General features: G+C 44.6%; 1 protein-coding gene across 3 annotated transcripts in view; it reads left to right on the forward strand.

Moving 5' to 3' along the window:
- The window catches only part of CUEDC1 (CUE domain containing 1), a 154,700-nt gene that overhangs the window by 80,827 nt on the left and 50,653 nt on the right, over window positions 1-23,220 (forward strand). For all 3 annotated transcript variants that reach the window (XM_083173250.1, XM_083173251.1, XM_083173249.1), the window contains exons 2-3: window positions 15,622-16,132; window positions 18,399-18,526. In XM_083173250.1, the coding sequence (XP_083029376.1) occupies window positions 15,851-16,132; window positions 18,399-18,526 (410 nt within the window). In that variant the 5' untranslated portion in view covers window positions 15,622-15,850. The remainder of the gene's footprint in view (window positions 1-15,621; window positions 16,133-18,398; window positions 18,527-23,220) is intronic.

Raw genomic sequence — 23,220 nt, forward strand, 5'->3', positions numbered from 1 at the left:
GAAATCTCAGTTACAACCGACACAGCGAATTCTCTTTCTAGGTCTCTTCTTCTATACAGTCGAGGAAAAAGTTATCCTCCCTCTGAACAAGGACAAGTATTACATACACGTAGGGTTTCAGTACATTTATGCACAAAACTCTTAGGAATGATGGTGGCCTCCTTCAAGGCACATTCAGAAGGTTTCATTCCAGGACATTCCAAGGAAACCTCGGTACTTGTTTCCTAGCACGGCCACACCGATTTCCATCGGGGTGGTCGTGTCGGAAAAATCGCGTCGGACGCATCGCATGCCATGCGATCGACGCGTTTGTTTAATTGAATCAAATGTGAATAGGGTCCCTGGGACCAGATTTTACATTTGATTCAATGTAAAATATTCCCTACACCCCCAATTTGACACCCTCAACGCCACCCAACGATTGACGCCAACCCGAAGCATGGCGAGCGCAGCGAGGCTCGGTCGTTTCCCGAACGCTCGGGACAATTGTTAATGAAATGGCTAGGAGCAGCACAATATATGCACAGACGATTGCGCTGCCTACGGGTACGTTCTTCGGGAGTCAGTCGTGATCTACCCACTTGCATTGGTTCTTCACGCGTAGGAGACTCAGAACGAATCTTGGGAGAAACTTTGGGAATTAACTTCTTGTGTTTTTCTAGTCCTCTCTCACGAAGACGTAGATCAATCTTGATACATAGAGATATAAGATCTTCCAATTGGTCAGGAAGATCGCGAGACGCCAGCTCATCTTTGATCCGGTCAGTGACTCCTAACCAGAAGGCAGCTGTGAGGGCTTCATTGTTCCACTGTAATTCAGACGCAAGAGTTTGAAAGTGGATTACATACTGCCCCATGGGGCGGGACCCTTGCTTAATCTGGAGGATGTCTGTAGCTGCTGACACGGGTCGACCTGGCAAGTCGAATATGCGGCGGAAGGTCTGGATGAATTGATCGTAGTCTGCCAGCAGAGGATCTGCTCTTTCCCATAAGGGTGATACCCACTTCAGGGCAGAACCAGTCAATAACGACACCATGTATGCAATTTTAATTCTGGCCGTAGGAAAGTTCTGAGGGATCAATTCGAACTGAATTTGGCACTGGTTGATAAAGCCTCTGCAGGTCTTGGGGTCACCATCGTATTTGGTGGGTGCTGGCAGATGGAGACGAGAAGGTAGGGTTGGTGTTGCTGATCGTACGGGAGAGGTTGACACAGAAGTCGACAGGGACTGTTGCAGGGTGTCCAATCGGCTGGACACATCCTGTAAGAACTTGATCACCTGCTGCTGGGTGGCCTCTTGGGTCTCCATTCTGGCAGCAACATTTTGAAGAACCGCTGGTCCCACACTTGGGTCTTGAGCCGAGTCCATCGGCCTTGAATATACTGTCAGGTCTGGGGTCTGTTGTGTTCCCGGCCCTGACCGTGGTGGACCAGTGGAGGGCGCTGTGTATCGGAAGGCTGGAGGCCTGATGAATGACATGCACAGAGCCAAAGCCTTGCGTACCAGAGTGTTGGACCGTAAACAGAGGCGCGGAGTCTAACCTGCCAGCGGTATTCACCAGGGACCCCCCGCAAGGGGATATGGACTTCGCTGCGTCTGACAGGCAGGTCGCGGCCCTCTGCCCTGGCCCTCTGGACGTAGGCTGTGAGTGGTAATGACACTGGAGACACGGGTAGGTGGAATAGTCTCTGGGAGGCACAGTGTGAAAGTGTCAACACTGATGTCGACAGCTGGGTCGACGAGATCACTCAACTGCACGATGGTAATAGCAGGAGGCTTCTGGAGATGGTATGCCAGGTGAGGATGGTAACAGGAGTAATCACTCGACTGCAGAGTGGAATGGCAGGAGTCTTCTGGAGATGACAAACCAGGTAGTAACGGCAGAATCTGCGAGAGGTACACGGGGAGACCGGATAACCAGGAGCCTTTGGAAACAGCTGAACACAGGAGGTACTGAGGTCAGATGAACACATATTCAAGGCGATGACTGGGAGTTAGAGGCCGGAATATATCCCCCTCGCTGAGTACTGATTGGCTAGCTGCAGCAGCACCAATCAGTACAGGAAAAGAGTGAGCATACCTGAGAGGTATGCAGGTGTGTGGGTCAGAGGTCACCCAGGCTGAGCAGGGGGATTGGACCCCCTGGTCAGCTGAGCGCAAGTGTCATGGCGGCGCCCATGACGCGCGGAGTCCACCATGCCGGCATGTCGATTCCACGGGTCAGCGCCAGCCACACATGGGACATCTTGCCAGACACTGACAGCAACCAGAGGCCTTACTCTCAACGCTGACCACCGGGAAGGTAATGGACGTGGTCTCAGACGGGGCTGAGACCCATGGTTTGTGACACTGCCTTTCTTTGCTTTCACTCCCTGCTTGATCCATTCCAGTCTGGGCTTCCATCCTTTCCTCTCCACTGAAACTGCCCTCACAAAAGTCTGCAGTGATCTTGTGAAGGGAAGTACCACTGACTGATCTAATACTGCCAAATCTAGGGGCCACTACTCTCTGCTTATTCTTCTTGAATTCTTTGCTGCTTTTGACACTGTGGATCACCCTCTCATTTTATTTGTGTGATACTGCTCTATCCTGACTCCCTACATCTCTGACCTCTCCTTCTTTGTCTCCTCATGACTCCTCCCCCTCTACTTCCACTGAAAGTAGGTGTCCCCCATGGCTCTGTTCTTTGTCCTCTCCTTTTCTCTTTCCATATGTCCTCTCTGTGTGAGCTTATTTGACTAACAATATAAACTATTGGCTGATGATACCTAAATCTACCTCCTATCATGTGGCCAGATGCACTAAGCTTCAAAAGTGATAAAATGGAGAGTGATAAATAGCCAACCAATCAGCTCCTACCTGTCATGTCACAGACTATTTTTGAAAAATGTCAGACAGGAGCTGATTGGCTGGCTGTTTATCACTCCATTTTATCACTTTTGAAGCTTAGTACATTTGGCCCAATATCTCTCTCCTCATATTTCCAACTGCCTCTCCACTATCTCTTCTTGGATGTCCCAGCATTTTCTCAAACTTAACATGTCTAATTCTGAACTGATCATCTTCAGACCCTCCTGCATAATTTCACATCCCACAATTTCACTATCTATTGATGGAACAGCTATAACATTTAGCCCCCAAGTACACTGCCTTGGCATTGTTCTTGACTCCTCTCCTTTAAACCACACATTCAACACCCCTCACAGTCCTGTAATTTCCACTTCAAAAATATTTCCAGGATCCAGACACTTTCTCACCCAGGATGCTACGAAGAGCCTCATTGATTCACTAAAAATCTCCAGATTGTACTACTGTAAATCTCCTCCCTTCTGGCCTCCCTGACAAACACCTCTCTCCACTCCAATCTATCCTCAATGCTGCCCTGCTCATTTTCCTGTCCAATCGCACTATGTGCACCTCCCCTAACATACAAGCTCTACACTGGCTCCACTTCAGAATACAAGTCAAGCTCCTTACACTCACTTACAAGCCATTCCTCTCCCACCTACATAACTGGCTTTCTCTCTGTTTACACTCTCATCTGCCCTTTTTGCTCCATAAATGCAAACCACCTCTCCTGGCAACTGGTTACTTCCTCATATTCCCTCTTCCAAGATTTTGGTCACTGTGCTCCTTATTGCTGGAATTTTCTACAGTACCTTCCCTTCACCTCTCTACAAAATCTCTCTCGTGCTTTTCATAGAAAATAGTGTATATATGTATGTATATATGTATGTATAGATATATATAGATATAGAAAAACAGAGTGCGCCCCTGGTATGTAGTTCCACCACCAAATGAGAAAAACCGTAGTGACAATATACAAATCACTTTTCAACAGGTTTAATACAATTTTTCTCTCATAAAATACAATATAAAAGCATTTTTTTCATCTGTGAGGAGTCAATGTTCAACAAGTACACGGAAACAACCCAACGCGTTTCGTCGAAAACGACTTCATCAGGGGTAACATTCCATAGGTACAAAGACCATGAGTACTATTGGGAACTCCAGATGTCGACCTTTCAGGGAAGGCGTGCAATTAATAAAATTGGATCCCTTGGAGATCCTAATGAATAGATGCGTACCTGCATCGATTTCCACAAATGTCCTTTTAAACAAGTCCTTGTTAAAGAATACAAGTTCTGAGGGGAATCTTCCGAACGAACACAGGCAATAACCTTAAAACGCTTCAGCAGGTGGAGACCTAGACCAAACTGCGCTTGCCACGCTGTGCTCGCCACGGTGGCTCGCTACGCAAGCCACCTATTCTATTCTCCCTCTATGGGGGTCGTGGACCCCCACGAGGGAAAATAGCCGTTGGCCATCGGGAACCCAGCCGTCGGTGTTTTAACGGTCGGGATCCCGACGTTGGGTTAATGACTGTCGGGATCCCGTCCGACACCCCTACATTTTGCACTGGTATATATGTATGATGTTATTTGAAATGTTGTAAAGAAAACTAGGTAACTAAGCAAATAAAGCACATTATGTTCTTAGCTTTAATCCAAATGGTAATCCTGTATTCTAAGTGCACAAGCAGAATTGAATAGTGTTGGTAGAGTGATTTCCCCCTCCCCCCACCCCACACACACATAGGTATATTCGGATTAGGAAAGTGTATAGGTGTGCTAGCTGATCTGCAGCACCTTAGAAATCAATAACTAATCAGTTTTTTAAAAATAAAAAAACTTCATCGGAGCCTCAATCCAACACAGCACTAGATCACTTTTGTGATTGTTCCGGGGTCCTTAGGGAACTAGGAAAAGATATAGAAGCGCAAACAATGGGGGTGCTTCATAGTGCAATTTCATTTATTAAAAAATTAAAAATATATCGTCAAATATATATTTTCAACTACATGCAGCAAAGGCCACTGCAGTCATCTAGGGTTATCACCTAGTCCCTTTAATTCCGGACACATGTTAATTACACAGGTTCTGTGGCAGTTTAAAATCAGGTGAAGTGGAGTCTTGAAGTCAGCCAGACACAGAACCTGTGTAATTAATATGTGTCCGGAATTAAAGGGACTAGGTGGTAACCCTACAGTCATCACATATGGGGATAGAGTAGGTGTACTAGAGGAGTGGCACTTTAAGAAAACTTTACTGTTGCAGGCTCTTCCCTCCTCTATCCCCATTTAGACCCCAGTCTTAGAAAAAGTGCCCGGAGGAGTAGGTTCTCTGGAGATTAGTTAACGATGCAATGTGATTTGTATAATGCAATCAAATGCACCCTTTCCCATCAGTTTGGTTCCTCTCTCCTGCTAGTTCAATCCTCTAGCCAAGAAATGCAGAAGAAAAGGGGGTATGGATGGGGGATCACAGGCGCTCGGTCTGATGTATGAGAACTCCAAATCCAAGTGAAAGTAGAAATATATTTATTGTATTCACACTTATAATGGTCCTAAGCAGAAAATTAATAAAAAACTGGTCTCTTTTGAAAAAAAGAAACTGTCTCTTTAAGAATACATTTAAAAGTTGCACAATCCAAATACAATGTAGTGTCCCAACCTCATACCTCCCACAGTCCCTATTTTAGCGGGACAGTCCCGATTATCAGGGCCTGTCCCGCTGTCCCACCCGCGGGCGGCAGTGTCCCACGGTGAGGGGGGGCTGTTGGCATGCGCACAGCGTCTATTTCCGCTGCCAGGGGGCTGGGGGCATGGCTAGAGGCTCATACAGCCTCTGGGTCATGCCCCCATAGCGGCAAAATGGGGGCGTGGCCTCGCGGGAGAGCCGCAAGTATAGGCCACGCCCCCGAAATTGCCGGCGCGCATCAGCAGCGTCCCGAGTCCGGCAAGAAGAAAGTAGGGATGTATGCAACCTGAACATAAAATATTGGGTTCTTACTGCGCTGAAGGAAACACGGGGTGGGAAAGATAGTGTTAAAAGTTCGTACCTCCACTCCCGTGTCCTTGTTGTCCCAGTAGGTTTGTTTAAAATGGTAGCTAGCCACAGGAAGAAGAAGGTCTCTTCACCGCCGCAGCCGTGAATCCGGCTTCCAGCGGTAGTAGGAGACTTATCTGTAGCCGGCTTCTGAATTTTGTCCTGCCTGTCAGTTCGCAGGCACTGGGAGATGATAGTTTATTGTTTGCTAGACAGCCCGTGCAGACTGTACTTTCTCAAAGTAGGTTAGGTTGGGCTTGGAACGAACACAAAAAAAAGTTGAATGATAAAAAACAGCTGTAAAACTTAAAAATCAGGGTGACCACATCCACCCGCTGCCGCCAACGCGTTTCAATCCTACTAAGGGATCTTTTTCATGGCATTTGGAGTTCTCATACACTAGACCAAGCGCCTGTGATTCCCCATCCATACACACTTTTTTTCTGCATCTCTGAAGATGAGGTTCATTTTTATTTTTTTTATTTTTATAAATTTTTACATACAGAAGATAGGCAGACCTCTCAGCAGGGTCTGCCTACTCCGTGGGACCCTGGATGGGGGCTGGTCACCACTGCCCGCAGTGCGCCTTCCACGCACCCGGCCACCGCGCTGGGGACCCGCCGCAACTGCCCGCAGTTAGCGTTACGGGTCCATGGCCATGCCAAAACTCCAGGAGGGACAGCACTAGCTGAAGGCTGACAGGTAAGATGCACATAGCGCCGGTGTGGCCGGAGATCCAGCAAACCCTCATTTGTTTAACAGATTCTGACAGCCACTAGTACAGCGCGCTGTCAGATGGGGAGCGAGCCACACAGATCGGAGGCTGAATAACAACGCTTTGCTCTCTGCCATTGCCGGTATGTGCGCCAGTGGTGGGGGCTGGCCAGATCATACATTGGCGCCATTTTACTTCACCCTCTCTACAGGATGGCGCCATTACAGCGCCGATCTGCTCCGGTTTCCTTGAGGGCTCAGTGACAGCGCCAACTAACAGCTGCATATACTGCAGCCAAGCACTCCTTCACAGCCTGCAGGGGACGGTCTGTACGTACTGTGAAGGTCTTTTGCACACAGATTAATGGGGTTTAAGGCTTTCTCCCTCTTTATCTTAGCCCAGGCTCTGGTGGTCTCGGGGGGTAGAGGGTTCTACATATGTGTGTACATAGAAATGCAAAGAACAGTACACCCAGCATATTAAGGGTGTTTCCCTATCTGAAACTTGCTGTGCTGCAGATCAGACACAGGAAGAGGTGTCACAACCCCAGGCTCCTCAGCCTGAGGCAGTTGGGGATTTATTTCAAACTGTATTAGCTAACCTGGCTGCGGAGTTAGTTTCTTCGCGTAGAGATAGAGAATTGTTTCAGACTCAATTTTCCAAGATGGCTAACACTGAGCTGAGCTGGGCTAGAAATCTCATTCAGTCAGTTGACTCTTTTTCCAACTCCGTAGCGGGACCTTCACAGAGGCCAAGATCTCCGGCCACTCAGAAAAGGGTTAGGTCCCCCATTTGTCTCCTACAGGGTTATGAGGACTTTTCCAACGATGAGGCAGAAATGCCTGAATTGGAGTAACCGGAACATATCCAGAAGGATGTTGTTGGGGAGGACTCTCAGGGGGTGGAAGGCAGTTAGAACCACACTGAATTTGTTGGAAGAGGATACTCCTGCACCTATGTCCATATTCGGACGTACACGGAAACACCAGGTTACATTCCCAGACTCAACAGAGCTGGACAAGCCCCTAGTGACTGTGTGGAAAATGCCGACGCATAAAATTATTGTACCCATTTTCAGAAGAATCAAGAGAAAAATGGGAAAACCCTCCCCCTGTAGATGTCTCGCTGTCACACCTGTCAAAACGCACTACGCTCCTGGTTCCTGCCGCGGTAAAGGAGGCTCCTGACCGCCATCTGGAAAACACGTTAAAGTCCATTTACATTAACTCAGGTGTTTTACTTAGACCGGACTTAGCATCATCCTGGGTTAGCAAGGCCATGGAGAAATGGGCAGACGAGTTGGCAGTCGGTTTACAGAGTGACAGACCTCGTTCGGAATTGCTGCAGTTATTTCTCTTCACGAAGGACGCAGCTAAATATATCGGAGAAGCGTCTGCCGATGTGGCAGAATTAGGTGCAAAGGTTTCCACTTCAGCAGTTTTAGCCAGACATACTATTTGGTTACGTTCATGGCAGGCTAAGGCTGATATAAAAAAGGCAGTAGAAGCATTGCCCTATACAGGGGACAGACTTTTCGGCCCAGAGTTAGATAAACTCATTGCACAAGCCACTGGAGGAAAGTCTAAGCGCCAATACACCGCCCCTTCCTTTCGTGCCTTTCGTGGCAGAGCAACCTTTAGAGGTCGCTCCAGAGGTGGTTTTTCTTCCTTTTGTGGATGAAGAGGCAGAGGAGCAAGAGCAGCCGCATCCAGAGCCACCACAGGGCGCAGAACCGAACCTAAGGTTGCAGACATGACTGTGGCATGATGGGCTTCCCGCCCATTTGGGGGTTCCCAGGGTGGGCACCAGACTGTCTCTTTTCCAAAAGGTTTGGAAATCTCACTGCAGGGACAATTGGGTACTTCAAATTGTGGGAGCATGGCTACAGACTGGAGTTTGTTTAACCACCTCCAAGCAGATTCTTCACTATAAGCCTTCCTTCATCAGCAGACGCCCAGGGATCTATAAAAGGATCTATACAATAATTCCTACAGGCGGGGGTTAGTATACCGGTTCCCAGAGAACAGGAAAGACTGGGGTATTACTCCAGGCTTGTTGTGGTGCCAAAGCCGGACGGGTCAGTTTGACCAATACTCAATTTGAAGCACCTAAACGATTATGTGGTGTATCACAAGTTCAAGATGGAGCCCATAAGGTCAGTCATAGCAAGCCTAGATCCAGGGGAGTACCTACTTTCATTGGACATAAAGGATGCATACCTGCACATCCCCATCTGGGAACCCCACCAGCGGTTCCTTCGATTTGCTATATATAATCAACACTTCCAATTCAGAGCGCTCCCTTTTGGCCTCTCGTCAGCTCCAAGAGCATTCACAAAAGTTATGGCTTGCATGATATCAGCCCTTCATCTTCTTCTAAAAGCTCATTGTCCCTTGACGCTCCAGGAGGATGCTCAAAACACATGCCAATTTCTTACAGAACGGTTGGGTTCTCAACTTCAAGAAATCTCAGTTACAACCGACACAGCGAATTCTCTTTCTAGGTCTCTTCTTCTATACAGTCGAGGAAAAAGTTATCCTCCCTCTGAACAAGGACAAGTATTACATACACGTAGGGTTTCAGTACATTTATGCACAAAACTCTTAGGAATGATGGTGGCCTCCTTCAAGGCACATTCAGAAGGTTTCATTCCAGGACATTCCAAGGAAACCTCGGTACTTGTTTCCTAGCACGGCCACACCGATTTCCATCGGGGTGGTCGTGTCGGAAAAATCGCGTCGGACGCATCGCATGCCATGCGATCGACGCGTTTGTTTAATTGAATCAAATGTGAATAGGGTCCCTGGGACCAGATTTTACATTTGATTCAATGTAAAATATTCCCTACACCCCCAATTTGACACCCTCAACGCCACCCAACGATTGACGCCAACCCGAAGCATGGCGAGCGCAGCGAGCCCGCGAGGGGCGGCGGTGCGCGTCTGCCGACTTTTTCATTCCCCTACTATGCACGTCGGCGTGGAGTTGAGAATATAAAGTGTGGCGAGCGCAGCGAGCCACCGAGGGGACGCGTATTACTTCACAGGTATACGCGTCCCCTCACGGGGCTCGCCACGCTTTGGGCTCGGTGGCTCGCTGCGCTCGCCACACTTTATATTCTCAACTCCATGCCGACGTGGATAGTAGGGGAATGAAAAGGTCAGAGGACGCGCACCGCAGCCCCTCGCGGGCTCTCTGCGCTCGCCACGCTTCGGGTTCATGTCAATCGTGGGGTGACGACGGGGCCATATACAATGTGAAATGGGTCATATTGGCCCATTTCACATTGTTTCCTATGTGAGATGGACTTAATCAAGTTCATCTCATCTTGTGCCATTATAATGGCACAAGACCGACGCGATGCTCCCGATTTCAATGTTAAAAAATATTTTAACATTGAAGCCTATGGCAAAATCGCGGGCATCGCGTTGGTCGCGTCGGGGGCAATGTTAATGGCCGCGACGGACGCGATGCCCGCGATTTTGCCTTTGCCGGCAAAATGGACCTGATTTCAAAGGAAATCGGGTTCATCGCGGGCATCGTGTACCTTAACTTTAAGGTACACGATGCCCGCGATTGTGGCCGCACTAAGAAACAAGTACCGAAACCTCTTGGCCCAATGGTCAGGGTCCCACCTTCATCTTCATAAGATTGTCCTCTCCAGAGTAGCGAGACTCTCTTCAATGGTGGTTCAACACATCCAATCTAACACAGTTTCCAAGCCCAAGTCTGGATGATGGTTACCATGGATGCCAGCCTTCGGGGTTGGGGAGCTGTAACCCTAGGATTCAACTTTCAGGGCCTTTGGACTGCTCAAGAAGCAAAGTTACCTATCAACATTTTGGATCTGCGAGCGTTCAGGCTGGCATTGGCTCAGGCTCATGCTCTCCTGATAGGAAAAGCAGTAGGAATACAGTCGGACAACATCACTGCTGTATCTTACATAAATCGGCAGGGAGGAACCAGAAGCAGGACGGCAATGAGGGAAGTTCGACCAATCCTGTCATGGGTGGAATCTTACACTCTTAATTTCTCTGCGATCTTCATCCCAGGAGTGGAGAATTTGGAGGGGGATTACCTCAGCCACCAGGATCTTCACCCAGGAGAATGGGCCCTCCACCCGGAAGTGTTTCAACAATTGATCAGTCACTTGGGGATGCCACAAATAAATCTAATGGCATCCAGACTCAATCACAAACTCCCAGAGTACTGTGCTAGATCTCGGGATCCAGCAGCGGTCGCAGTGGATGCTTGGTCCATTCCGTGGGATTACAATCTAGTCTACCTTTTCCCGCCAATTCCGTTGATATAAAAGGTACTCAAACGGATAAAGAGGGAGTTAACTGTGGTAATGCTGATAGCTCCGGACTAGCCTTGATGACCTTCGCACTCAGACCTCAAAGAGCTCCTGGCAGACGACCCTTGGCGACTTCAGCTACAAGAGGATCTGTTGCAACAGGGTCCATTCGTCTACCCCGACTTGCCTCGTCTACGTTTGACGGCATGGTGGTTGAGGCTGATCTGCTAAGGAGGAGATGTATTCCTCTGGCAGTTATTCCTACGATGATCAAGGCAAGGAAGGATGTTACGGCTTCCCATTACCATCGAATTTGGAAAACATACATATGCTGGTGTGATGTGAGGAAGGTGCCCAAGGCGACCTTTTCTCTTGTCAGACTCTTAGAATTTCTAGTCAGGGTTGTCAGCGGTCTTGAAGCTTGCCTCCCTAAAAGTTCAAATTTCGGCCCTATCCATATTTTTTTGCCGTAGGTTAGCCTTGATTCCGGAAGTTCAGACCTTCTTAAAAGGGGTGCTACATTTTGCAAGCCTTGGGACTTGTCTGTGGTACTGTTTTTCCAAAAATCTGAGGTTTTCGAGCCCATGGATTCAACGGACCTCAAGTTGTTGACTTGGAAAACGGTTATGCTGTTAGCCTTGGTGTCAGCACGCAGAGTACCGGAGCTAGGGGCACTATCGTGTAAGTCCCCGTTTTTTTACCTTTTATAGGGATAGGGCACAACTTCGCACAAATAGAGGTTTTCTCCCAAAGGTAGTATCTTCTTTCCACTTAAACCAACCCATCCTGGTTCCAGTGTTACATTAGGATGATTCCTCCCTGGATGTGGTTCAGGCTCTACAGACATATGTTGCAGAGAACAAAACCTCTGAGAAAGTCGGATTGCCTTTTCATGCTGTATGATACACTCAAAAAGGGCTGGCCAGCGTCAAAACAGACCCTGGCTCGCTGGATTTGTTGTACAATTTGGGAGGCTTTTTCTTATGCACAGAAACAGGTCCCCACTGGCCTATCGGCTCGCACTACGAGGCTGGTAAGTACCTCTTGGGCAATGGCCAGAGGAGTTTCTTTATCCCAAGTGTGCAAAGCAGCCACTTGGTCTGGAGCAAGCACTTTTGCGCGGTTCTACAGGTTTGATTCCTTTGCCAGCACATCTACAGCTTTTAGCAGGCAGTGTTGCAGGAGCCCCAGTGCTCTCCCACCCGGAAGTAAAAGCTTGGGTATATATCCCGATATGCGATGACTGCAGTGGCCCCTGCTGCATGTAGGTGAAATAAGGAATTTGGTACTCACCTTCCCAGCGCTGGTTCTAATGCCATTTTTTTAGTGTTTGTATGAGGGTGATTGATATATTTATATATATATATATATATATATTTATATATATATATATATATATATATATATATATATATATATATATATATTGTAAAAAATATGCTAGTTGTATAAGTTCTTTCTCTATGTTCTTTGTTCTCTTAATATGGACAAATGTCCTTATATATACATATATGTTTCTATACATGTATTATAGCATATGTTGTGCTATGTTTAGTTCTCTTCCCTACCTATGTTTAGTTCTCTTCCCTACCGGGTGGGCTCGGTCTCTCTTCTCCTCTCGGATACAGTTTTTCTAAAACTGGGGTCTAAATGGGGATAGAGGAGGGAGGAGCCTGCAACAGTAAAGTTTGGTACTTGTGTAGTTTCACGGCGCCGGGTTCTACGCTCGCCACAAACTATGTTAAAAAAAGTAACTTAACTCCATGCCAACATGGATAGTTCATACCTCCACTATCCATGTTGGCATGGAGTTGATTTTAAATAGCGTGGCGAGCGTAGCAAGCCACCGAGCCCGCAGCGTGGGCGAACTGGCGCCGTGAAACTACACAAGTACCTAAAGTTTTCTTAAAGTGCCACTCCTCCAGTACACCTACTCTATCCCCATATCTGATGACTGCAGTGTCCCCTGCTGATTCGATGAAAGGGAATTAACGATAAATCCTAAATTCCTTATTTCCCATAAAATATATTAAACTCGTACCCCACTGTTCATCAGTACCATCACCACAGATCGGTGAGGTCTTCCAATGTGGCGCTGATGTCTACAGCAGATTAAAGGCTGGTGCTCACACTCACGAGAGAGCTGTGGTGTTTATACTGTTGCAGACATCAGCGGCACAGCAGGAGACCTCACTGATGATTTTCTAATGCCAGACGATTGGTCTAATTGATTTTAAAATCATCTCAGCCCATACTGATGAACATTGGGGTAAGAGTGTAATATTGTTATGGGCAAATATACTTGCTGGTATAATAACAGATAAAGCACCATGAAGCGCTGCCTTTTTCCTCTTCTATATACTGTATGTATACAATTTTTCATACATTTTAGCTTTATCTATTCATCCTGGAATAAGCCAAGCCATGAAACAATATTATACTTAGATGAAGTTATCCAAAGGCTACAGCTCTACCTCAAAAAATAGAATGCAAGTGTTTGTAACCATAATAGCAGCTTATGTCCTGAATGTTACTGTATGGTACTTTGCACTGCAGAATCCTATGTCACTGTAACCTTGTGCAGAGTGAAAGAATAAATCCCATAGGTATTGCTTTGACATAAAGGAATTTTGACCATTTGCCATCTGGAATGAAATTGAATAAAAAAAAGTTCTGCAGTTTGCACAGAGCAGGAATGCCTTTATGTGAGTAACAGATGCACGTGACGTATCCATCATTGTACAGTGCTTTTTGGCTAGGAGAATCCTAACCAATAAAGCATACACTTTTGCTTCTGGTCTAATCCTCTTCAAGGAGTGCAAATGCAGTTATCTGTTAAATATATTATTTTTTCCCATATATGAAAATTACTGACTGCTTTTGCTTGTAATACATGCATGTTGGGCTTCGGAATCGAGCACAGATTTTTCCAGCACAAAAAAAGTTTGGCAAACACCTTGTTCCGCCACTCTTTAGCTCTATGTATTCCTAATGGTAAATGAGGCTCTTGATACATCCACAATATCCAGACACAGATGCACCTTATTAATTTAATACCGCTTTCACACAGAAAATGAAATTCCTGGGTGAAGCTGTTCCACCTGGGAATTTCATTAAATACATTGGTCCTTTTCCTGTGTGAAAGGGTCGGTACATATCTTAAACTCTGAGTCTCTGACCCTGCAAAAGACCAGGGTTGGAGATTCGGAGCTTAAGATCCGGATCGGCCCTTTTATGCCCCTTTCCCCCTGCAGGTCTTAAACGTTATATTGCCGTTTTTCCCCTTTCTAAACGTTTAAGGCTGCAGTGGGAAAGCGCCAGAGTTGATTTATCGGTTAGAGATAACCGGTATTTCAACCCGTTTTAAACGTTTCAAAGCCGTTATTTCTGCAATAAGAATGGCTCTGAAACGGTATTTTAGATCCTACACTAGTCTTCCCCCTCCTCTGGTACCTGTCCTGCCCCCCCCCCCCGTACCTGCCAGCTGGTACCCTCGCTTCCCCCCCTGCCCTGGTACCCCCTCCCCCCCTGCCCTGGTAGCTTGTTACCCCCCCCCTCCCCTTGTACCTTGCAGCTGGTACCTTGCATCCGGGCAGCATGGTAGGCAGGGTAGGCAGCGGGCATTCAAGGGCTCCTAGTCGGCAGGTCCCAGACTGATTGCTGAAAGCATCATGCAGGAGGAGGCTGGTGCACAGACAGCGGGGGCACTGGGGATCCGGGCAGCGCGTCCGTGCTCAGGAGAAGGACGCGGAGGAAGGTCCATTAGGAGATTGTCATTTCATCGGCGGGGGGCCCCTGCCGCGAATGGGAAATAACGGAGCCGTTCATTAAATATGCGCATATTTCATTAGCGGCTCATTGGATATGCGCATTTTTAATGAATGGCTCTGCTATTTCCCATTCGCGGCAGGGACCCCCGCCGATGAAATGACAATCTCCCAATGGACCTTCCTCCGCGTCCTTCTCCTGAGCACGGAACGCGCTGCCCGGATCCCCAGTGCCCCCGCTGTCTGTGCACCAGCCTCCTCCTGCATGATGCTTTCAGCAATCAGTCTGGGACCTGCCGACTAGAAGCCCTTGAATGCCCGCTGCCTACCATGCTGCCCGGATGCAAGGTACCAGCTGCAACATACCAGGGGAGGGGGGGGGGGGTGAGCAAGCTACCAGGGGAGGGGGGTACCAGGGCAGGAAGGGAGGGGGTACCAGGGCAGTGGGGGGAATCGAGGGTACCAGCTGGCAGGTACGGGGGAGGAGGGGGGCAGGACAGGTACCAGGGGACATGAGGGGTTTAAACGGTATTACTGCAATGTGAATGGTACTTAACAGTATTTAAAACGGTAATCTACTGCAATGTGAAAGGTAATACCGTTTTAAATACTGCTTAAAAATACCGGTTCTTTAAATGGCTTGGCAGTGGGAAAGCAGCATAACACAGAAGAAAGCCCCATGTAATAGATCAAATCTCCCGGTTTAAATTTAAGACCCGGAGATTTGCTCTGTGATGGGGGATAAGAGTGCATTTGTACTTATCTTTAAGTGGTAGGACTGGAAGAATTGGAACATTTTTCTGGGAGCTGATGAGTCAAGTAATAACTGCAATAATTTTACACAAAGTTCTCTTTTTCTTAACTTGTTGCATTATAAGAAAGTTATGTTTATGTTTTTTGTTTATTTAAAACTTTATATTTTGATTATAAATATTTTTTTTGTTGTTCACAGATTGTTTCTTGGCTGCTTTGAAATCGAAACCTAGCTTCTGACTGAGATCAAGAAGGTTATACTCTAAAGAAAGTGTTCATGAATGGGATTTATCCATGCCTTGGTATATCCAACAATGAGTATACAACAAACATAACCTCTTGTCAGGGAACAATGACCTCAACTTTCCATTTTCTCTTTATTTAACATCCTTTAAACAATAAACATTTTTCAAAAACAAATCTCAAAAATGACAAGTCTGTTTCGCAGGAGCAACAGTAATGGCAGCGCAAGAGGCAGCTCGTCCACTCAGGAACTTAACAACAGTCGCCCTGTGCGCAGGTTAGAGTTTAACCAGGCGATGGAAGATTTTAAGACCATGTTTCCAAACATGGAATATGACATCATTGAATGTGTATTGAGGGCTAACAATGGAGCAGTGGATGCCACAATTGATCAGTTATTACAGATGAACCTGGATGAAGGTGGATATGATGACAGTTCAGACTCAGATGACAGCATTCCTCCAGAGGTTACTTTTCTTTTTATTTTATTTTTAGAATGTAAAATATGTTTTGCCATATGAAGTTTGTTATTTTCTTTCATAAAGAAAATATTAGATGACCATTATATTTAGGTGCATTCTGTCCTTGGCACGCTGTTTTATTTATATCGGGGTTCTCGACTTTATAATTCTCCTCTCCGGGAGAAGCCGCTCAGGGGGCGGGGCTTAAGTGTGACGTCACTAAGCCCTGCCCCCATGACGGCAAACTGCCGAATTCACGGATCTACGTGGAGGGGGCGGGGCTAAAATGATGCAATTGTGTCATTTTAGCTCCGCCCCCCTCTGAGACCCGAGGATTGCTGCATTTTAATGCCGCAATCCGGGGCGCAGGGGGGGGGTCCCCCCTGAATCCTGGAGGGTTGCCCACCCTTCCGGGGGGCTGGGAGGGGGTCCCAATTTTCAGGAGACTTCCGGCCATTCCGGGAGAGTTGGCAACCCTGATTTATATATATATATATATATATATATATATATATATATATATATATATATATATATATATATATATATATATATATATATATATATATAAATGTGCTTGGAATATATTAACATTTAAGTTTAGTAAGATCCATGGGCATAGAGTGAATTCATTTGTCTAATAATTGGTATAGCTTGGTAAAAAAACAAAAACTTTTTTTTACATGTATTAGATCAGGCATTCCCAACCAAGGCACACCCACAGTGCAGGTTTTAGAGATATCCAGGCTTGGCCACAGGTGATTTATTTAGTACCTCAGTTATTTTATTTAACCATCTTTTAAATATCACTAAAACCGACACTGATGGTGTGCCTTAAGGACCGTGGTTGGGAATGCCTGTATTAGATAATCTCCCTGATTTTACAAAGCATATTTTCAAGTACATCACTAAAACAAATTGCTCCATGTTGGGTGCAGAACTTTTCAGTTAACTGCACTGTAATCCCATGACTAGGGGATTTATTTTTTATTTATTGTCATTATTATGTTATGTTATTTATATAGTGCTTACATATTCCGCAGAGAATATTTGAACATTCACATCAGTCCCTGCTCCAGTGGAGCTTACAGTCTATATTCCCTACCACATGTACACGCACACACAGACATTCTAGGGTTAATTTGTTGGGAGCCAATTAACCTACCAGTATATTTTTGGATGGTAATTGGAGGAAACTCATGCAAGCACAGGGAGAATATACAAACTCCTCACATGATGGTACGTGAACCCATGACCCCAGTGCTGTGAGGAAGAAACTGCTAACCTTTACACAGTTTGTGCTGCCCTTACTGAGGCCTGAGTAGAAACTAGTGCCGTTATTGTAGGCTTAACACATGCGCTACCATCGTCATACTCTGCTCTTAAATCCAAGAATGCTGTTTACCAGGGCTAATGCCCCTTGATTTAGGCACCATCTCCCAACTTAATTGCTGGGCGCAATGCAGACTACTGAATTGCTTCTTTCACTCATTCTTGGTGCTGTTCAGCACCTCACTTGAATGAATTGCCCCATTGTGAGATGCCTCCCTTGAAAGTATTAATAGATGTGTAGCTTTAACCATGTATTCTCATGCTTATCACAATCAGTGGTTGGCATTACAGCCAGTTTTACAAGCTCATTTATGATACAGTCTGGTGGTGAGATTTTACCATAACAGTGAATAGAATAGTACAAAGATGATCTTTCTTCGTTCTTAAATCTTCTTTATAGTATTTTCATATTTTTTATAGTCCAAGCTTTGCAATATTCTGGAATATGACAAGTGAGGCTTTGCCTCCACTGACTGCATGTACATCCAATGTGACTGCAGGGGAGTAACTGGATGGTAATGGTCCATTTCTATGTAGGCAAAGTTTAGCAAGGGCAATTAGACCCAGTTGCAGTTGTGCATAGATATGTTTGTAGACTGAAAACATCTGGTGCAGTGATAATGATGAGGGCTAAAAATCCATGTATATGGATGCACAATCGCCTAGGTGTGTACTGGACAATATCTGCATTTTTATTCTATGTGCTCAATGCATTGGTTAATATGAAAAAATAGAATATAAGGAATGAAAAATAAAAAAGGGTAAAAAGGAAGGGTTGCGACCAGCTAGATACTGTTAGTAGCAGAGAATTTCAAGTGGTCAACCATGCTAATGATCCATTTTATCAAGTGCTGATATGCCTGGTTGGGCATCTTTAATTTCCTTGGGCTATAAATAATTACTTGGCGTAAAAGGCTTTCTCTGTTACTTCCAATTCCAGATTTTGGAAAGAACTCTAGAACCAGACAGTTCGGACGAAGAACCTCCTCCAGTTTATTCCCCCCCAACCTATGACATGCATTCATTTGACAGACCTCATCTACAAACACCACCCACACCACCTCCACGGTATGTAACAGTCAATGCCTTTGTCTACAAAATTCTATCGTGTTTACGAAGGCATCTAGTGTTTGATGTTGTGTTGCAATAAACATAATTTGTGTCTTCAATCTGTTATGTATTAGTTTACTAAGTCACCTTTTCTATTCCCTATTGTACATTGTGTAATTTGTAAAGTCATAATTTTATTATTTCAAGACAATGGAAAAATATATACTATGGGAAATTTAGGAGGTTTTTTAGGTGGATGATTTTCTTTGTCCTCTGGCCTCTCCATCTCTGTCCACCTTCATATTTGATCTCCCTGTTATTTTGAGGGGGTATGGGTCATAGGGTCGACTTAATGAAGGTCGGCATACCTTGGTTTAACCACTGAAGGTCCACAGAGCTTAGGTTGACACCTGAAATAGAGAAGAAAATAACAACTCCTCCAAGGGGGTGGTGGTGGCGCTTGGCAGGGTTGACATCACTAAGCTGCTGCTAAATTGGGGTCAGTCCCACAAAAGACTAGAAAAAAGCAAGAAAATGTGAAAGTAGCAGTGCTGAGTATACTAAGAGAATTATGCTATGAACCAATTGGACTGGTTTTACAAATAAAGAAACAATTTATTAGACATAATGCAACCAATATTAAAATAAATAAGCAAAAACAATATAAATGAATTACTTCTAAAATATGGTAAGAAGTATATTTTCATTTACTAGTGCACTAGACTTATAAAACAACCTTTTCAGTTCCTGGTAAACCAAAATTGGGGTATGGGGATCTGTCCGTTCCTATCTTGTCCTTTTTTTTAACCGTCCACCGTGTATGGGCACAGTCCCGCACTGTTGTTTGCCTCCTGGGCAGGTGTTTTTTTAGCTGGTCCCCGAAGAGTCCAGTCCACCAATGGAGGATAGCTATCTCTGTTTGGGCTTGATTGCAAAAGCTCCTGGGCTGAGGTCGGTGGGAAACGTGTAGGGCTGGTTCGGATAGGTCCAGATGAAAAGCAAAGAGTGATGGGTTGGATACCGGGATTCTGTAGGGTTAGATTGATGCGTTTTGTCATGTCAAATGGCTTTATAATCCTTTGATAAAGCTGTTTGACAAAGGGAAACGTGACAGAAGTCTATCCAACCCTCAACAATTGAAAAAATATATAAAAAATAATCATTTTCTGTAATAAATATTTTGTTGGAGGTTTGATCTTGGGCAATGTCATCATCAAGTGCATGCACATTTGCCAATGCTGGCAGCGAATTAGTGCTGGTGGTGGCCACGCTACATCCAATTGATTGAGCTGCATGTAGGGCCAATGAAGGATGTTACTGACAATGCACATGAGCGTGCATCATCAGTGACATAACAGCATAAACATTTGATGGTTTCAACATTTTGTCATTTCGACCTGTTAGAATCAACAAAATCGTTCAGAATATAGTCTAGTGTGCATCCTGCTTTAGACCCTGGAGTTCTAAGGTGATACAGCAGATAAGAGAGTAGAGGTACAAAATTGTTTTATGCTCAACACACCAAAAATAGTACAGCTAATTTAGTGACGTGACTTGTATTGTTGAGGAATACTCTGTCCGACTACCAACCCATCTTTCTCCACTTTATTGCCTCCAAACTCCTTAAGTGTATTGTATACAACCACCTTACTGTCTTTCTTTTCTTCCCACTGCTTGACCCATTTAAGTCTAGCTTCTGTCCTCACCGCTTTACTGAAACTGCCCTCACAAATGTCTGCTTTTGACACTGTGCACCACCCTTTTCCTTCTGCAGATCCTTCACTCCTTCGGTCTAAGTGATACTACCCTCTCCTGGCGGTCATCCTAATGCTCTAACCATGCCTTCTCTGTCTCCTCTCATGACTCCATCTCTGCCCCACTGCCACTAAACTATAGGTGTTCCCTAAGGTTCTGTTCTTGTCCCCTTCTTTTCGCATTATTATGTGAGCTCCTTAGATCTTTTGCCTTGCAATATAATTCCCATGCTGATGTCACTCAAAGGTACCATTCCACCCCATACCTTTGCACTGCTCTCTTCGCTGTATGTCCCAATGTCTCTTTATTTCTTCTTCGATGTCCCAGCACTTTCTTAACTCTAATTTGTAAAGGGGCATACACACGGTGCAATATTTTGCTATTTTCTAAGTGATCTGTGTAGATCGCTTAGAAATTAGGCACAAATCGGTTTGTGTGTACACCCAAAAGCGATGGACCGCACATCCCCTTACTCGCTCAGATCTTTAGAACATACAGGAAAAGTCTAGATAGATTGCCTAGCCTGTGCATACTGTACGCTGGTTAGCACAGCACGCACCACTAAGCAGAATCGCCTCATGTATATGGGGCTTAAGACAGAGCTGATCATTCCTGATTTTATGCCACCCTGATTCTTATTTCAGTGTTGTTTGCTGATGTAACGAATACCACTCTCACACAGAAATGTCTGAAATTCCCAGCTTTTATCTGGCATTCTCAGAGAATGCCGGGTCATTTGCTGGTCCCAGCCTCACCCCTTCACACAGGGAAGTAAATTACCAGGTTAAAAATGTCTACCCGATAATTTTGTAAATAACACAGGTATTTCTTCTGTTGGAAAGGGTTAACCCGGGTCAAAAATTCCGGGTCCTTGACCCTGATAAATTGTGTTAGGGAATATAGATTGTAAGCTCCACTGGGGCATGGACTGATGTGAATGTGCAAATATTCCCCATAAAGCACTGCAGAATATGTGTGTGCTACATAAATAACTGGTAATGAATGAATGAATGAATGAATGAATAAATTAGTAAATAAGGACATAATGAAGTGTGGTATTTATTTTTGAACTACATTGTATTACAAATTGTAATTACAAATATAATTCCCTTAACACCAGTATATTTTCAGATAAGTATACATATTCACTAAATATTGAAATCCAGGTTATTTGACAACATTGTTTTTTTATTTTGGAGTGAAACGTTGCTATAGAACGGTTGGTATACTGGATATTGATAATCAAATGCCTTCCTTCTGATAACAAACATATGCATAGATACTGCCACCTGCTGTTTCATTTTGGAATAGCTGATGTTATTTTTGTAATTTAAAGCGCTGCATTCCAATCAGCTGAAATCACTAAGCAGCTAAATAATTGTGACCTTATGCTTTCACCATATTTTTCCTTTATCAGGAGCATAAGCAGTTACGCATTTTGCACAGGACTGAGAGGGTGATTTCAAATAACCTCAAAAGAATAATATCAGTGATATTTAAATTACATTTATTATCAGCAACAAAGTCCTTGTACCAACTGGCTGTTTGTGCATTTAGAAATGCAGGTTTGAATTCATTGAAAATTTATGTAAAACATAGTTTAAGCATTTAAGGGCATTGTTGGATACTGAACATTTCCTAGATGTGTTTACATCTAGTAAAAGCACTGAATGGACAAAACTCAACAGACCAGGACTGCAGTAAAAACATGAAAGGGCATAGGGTGAGATTTAATAGGATGAGAGTTTCAGAAAGTGAGAGATTTGGTGAGAAATCTCCAGTTTTTTTAAAGCGGCAATCATTTACACGTCAAAATAAAACTGGTTTTGCAGTGTAAATGATTGCCGCTTTAAAAAAACTGGAGATTTCTCACCAAATCTCTCACTTTTTGAAAATCTCATCCTATTAAATCTCACCCATAGTGTCATTAGAAGTAGTGCTGTCTATATTCAAGCCTGTTTACATGCTTTGCACTAGAGTTACCAATGTTTGTAAAACACATGGCATTAATGCCAGTTGATTGACTATTCAGATAATCATTTTTGGCATTAGATGATAGCCTTATCATGCTTTTCATGTCCATTTCTGGTATTGCTAGCCATCAATGATTGCATATGCCAAAATAAGCAAAAAACAAAACAACAAGAACCATTTCAGTTTATGTGCGCATTCATTTGAAGAAAGTATGTGAACTTTGTTTCCAAATTCTCAAATATACTTCTTTACACTAAACTGGTCTAGCTGCATTCTAATACAAAACACCAATCCTATTCTAATGTGCTTTATATTCTCTCCAGAGGCTGCTACCCATTTTCTCACATACCATATTTAAAAATAAAATGAGCTGTGTAACTATTAAAATGTTGTGGGGCAAGCTGGTGGCTGCTGTACAATAATATTATTATTGGTAATATCAAATATAACATCCAGAAAAATGGCACAATTATATTAGCATACCTTCAAACTACAGTACACACCTTGCCCCAAATGCGCTTCTCTTGGATTTCCAATGTAGTGTATGACTGCAGTTTACTTGTGGTGAGTTCAGGAGTATTTTGTAATTATCAAAATTGGATCATGTCGGAGTGTCTACATTATTATGCTAATGTATATAAAATGTAGTAGATGTCTGTGTCTTGAAGTCATTTGTCAACCACCGCATGTAAAATATCAGGAGCCATTTTAATGGTACTTTGCCTCTCCCAAACCTGTGATAAATTTGGTCTTAAATCAATCACAGCCACTAAAGTTTTAGAATTGGGCAGATGCACACCCTCTAAATAGCAGTTCCAGTGGGAAGTGATCAGGAGCACTAGCATCCACTGTAACACTCAATGGGGATTATTTTGGTTTATTCGCAAAGGCAAATTCCTTCTCAAATGGACAAAACCATGTGTACTGCAGGTGGGGCAGATGTAACTTGTGCAGAGAGAATTAGATTTAGGTGGGGCTTCACT

The sequence above is a fragment of the Crinia signifera genome, chromosome 2 (genome assembly GCF_055691185.1).
Source record: "Crinia signifera chromosome 2, ASM5569118v1, whole genome shotgun sequence".
In the NCBI taxonomy this organism is placed as follows: domain Eukaryota; kingdom Metazoa; phylum Chordata; class Amphibia; order Anura; family Myobatrachidae; genus Crinia; species Crinia signifera.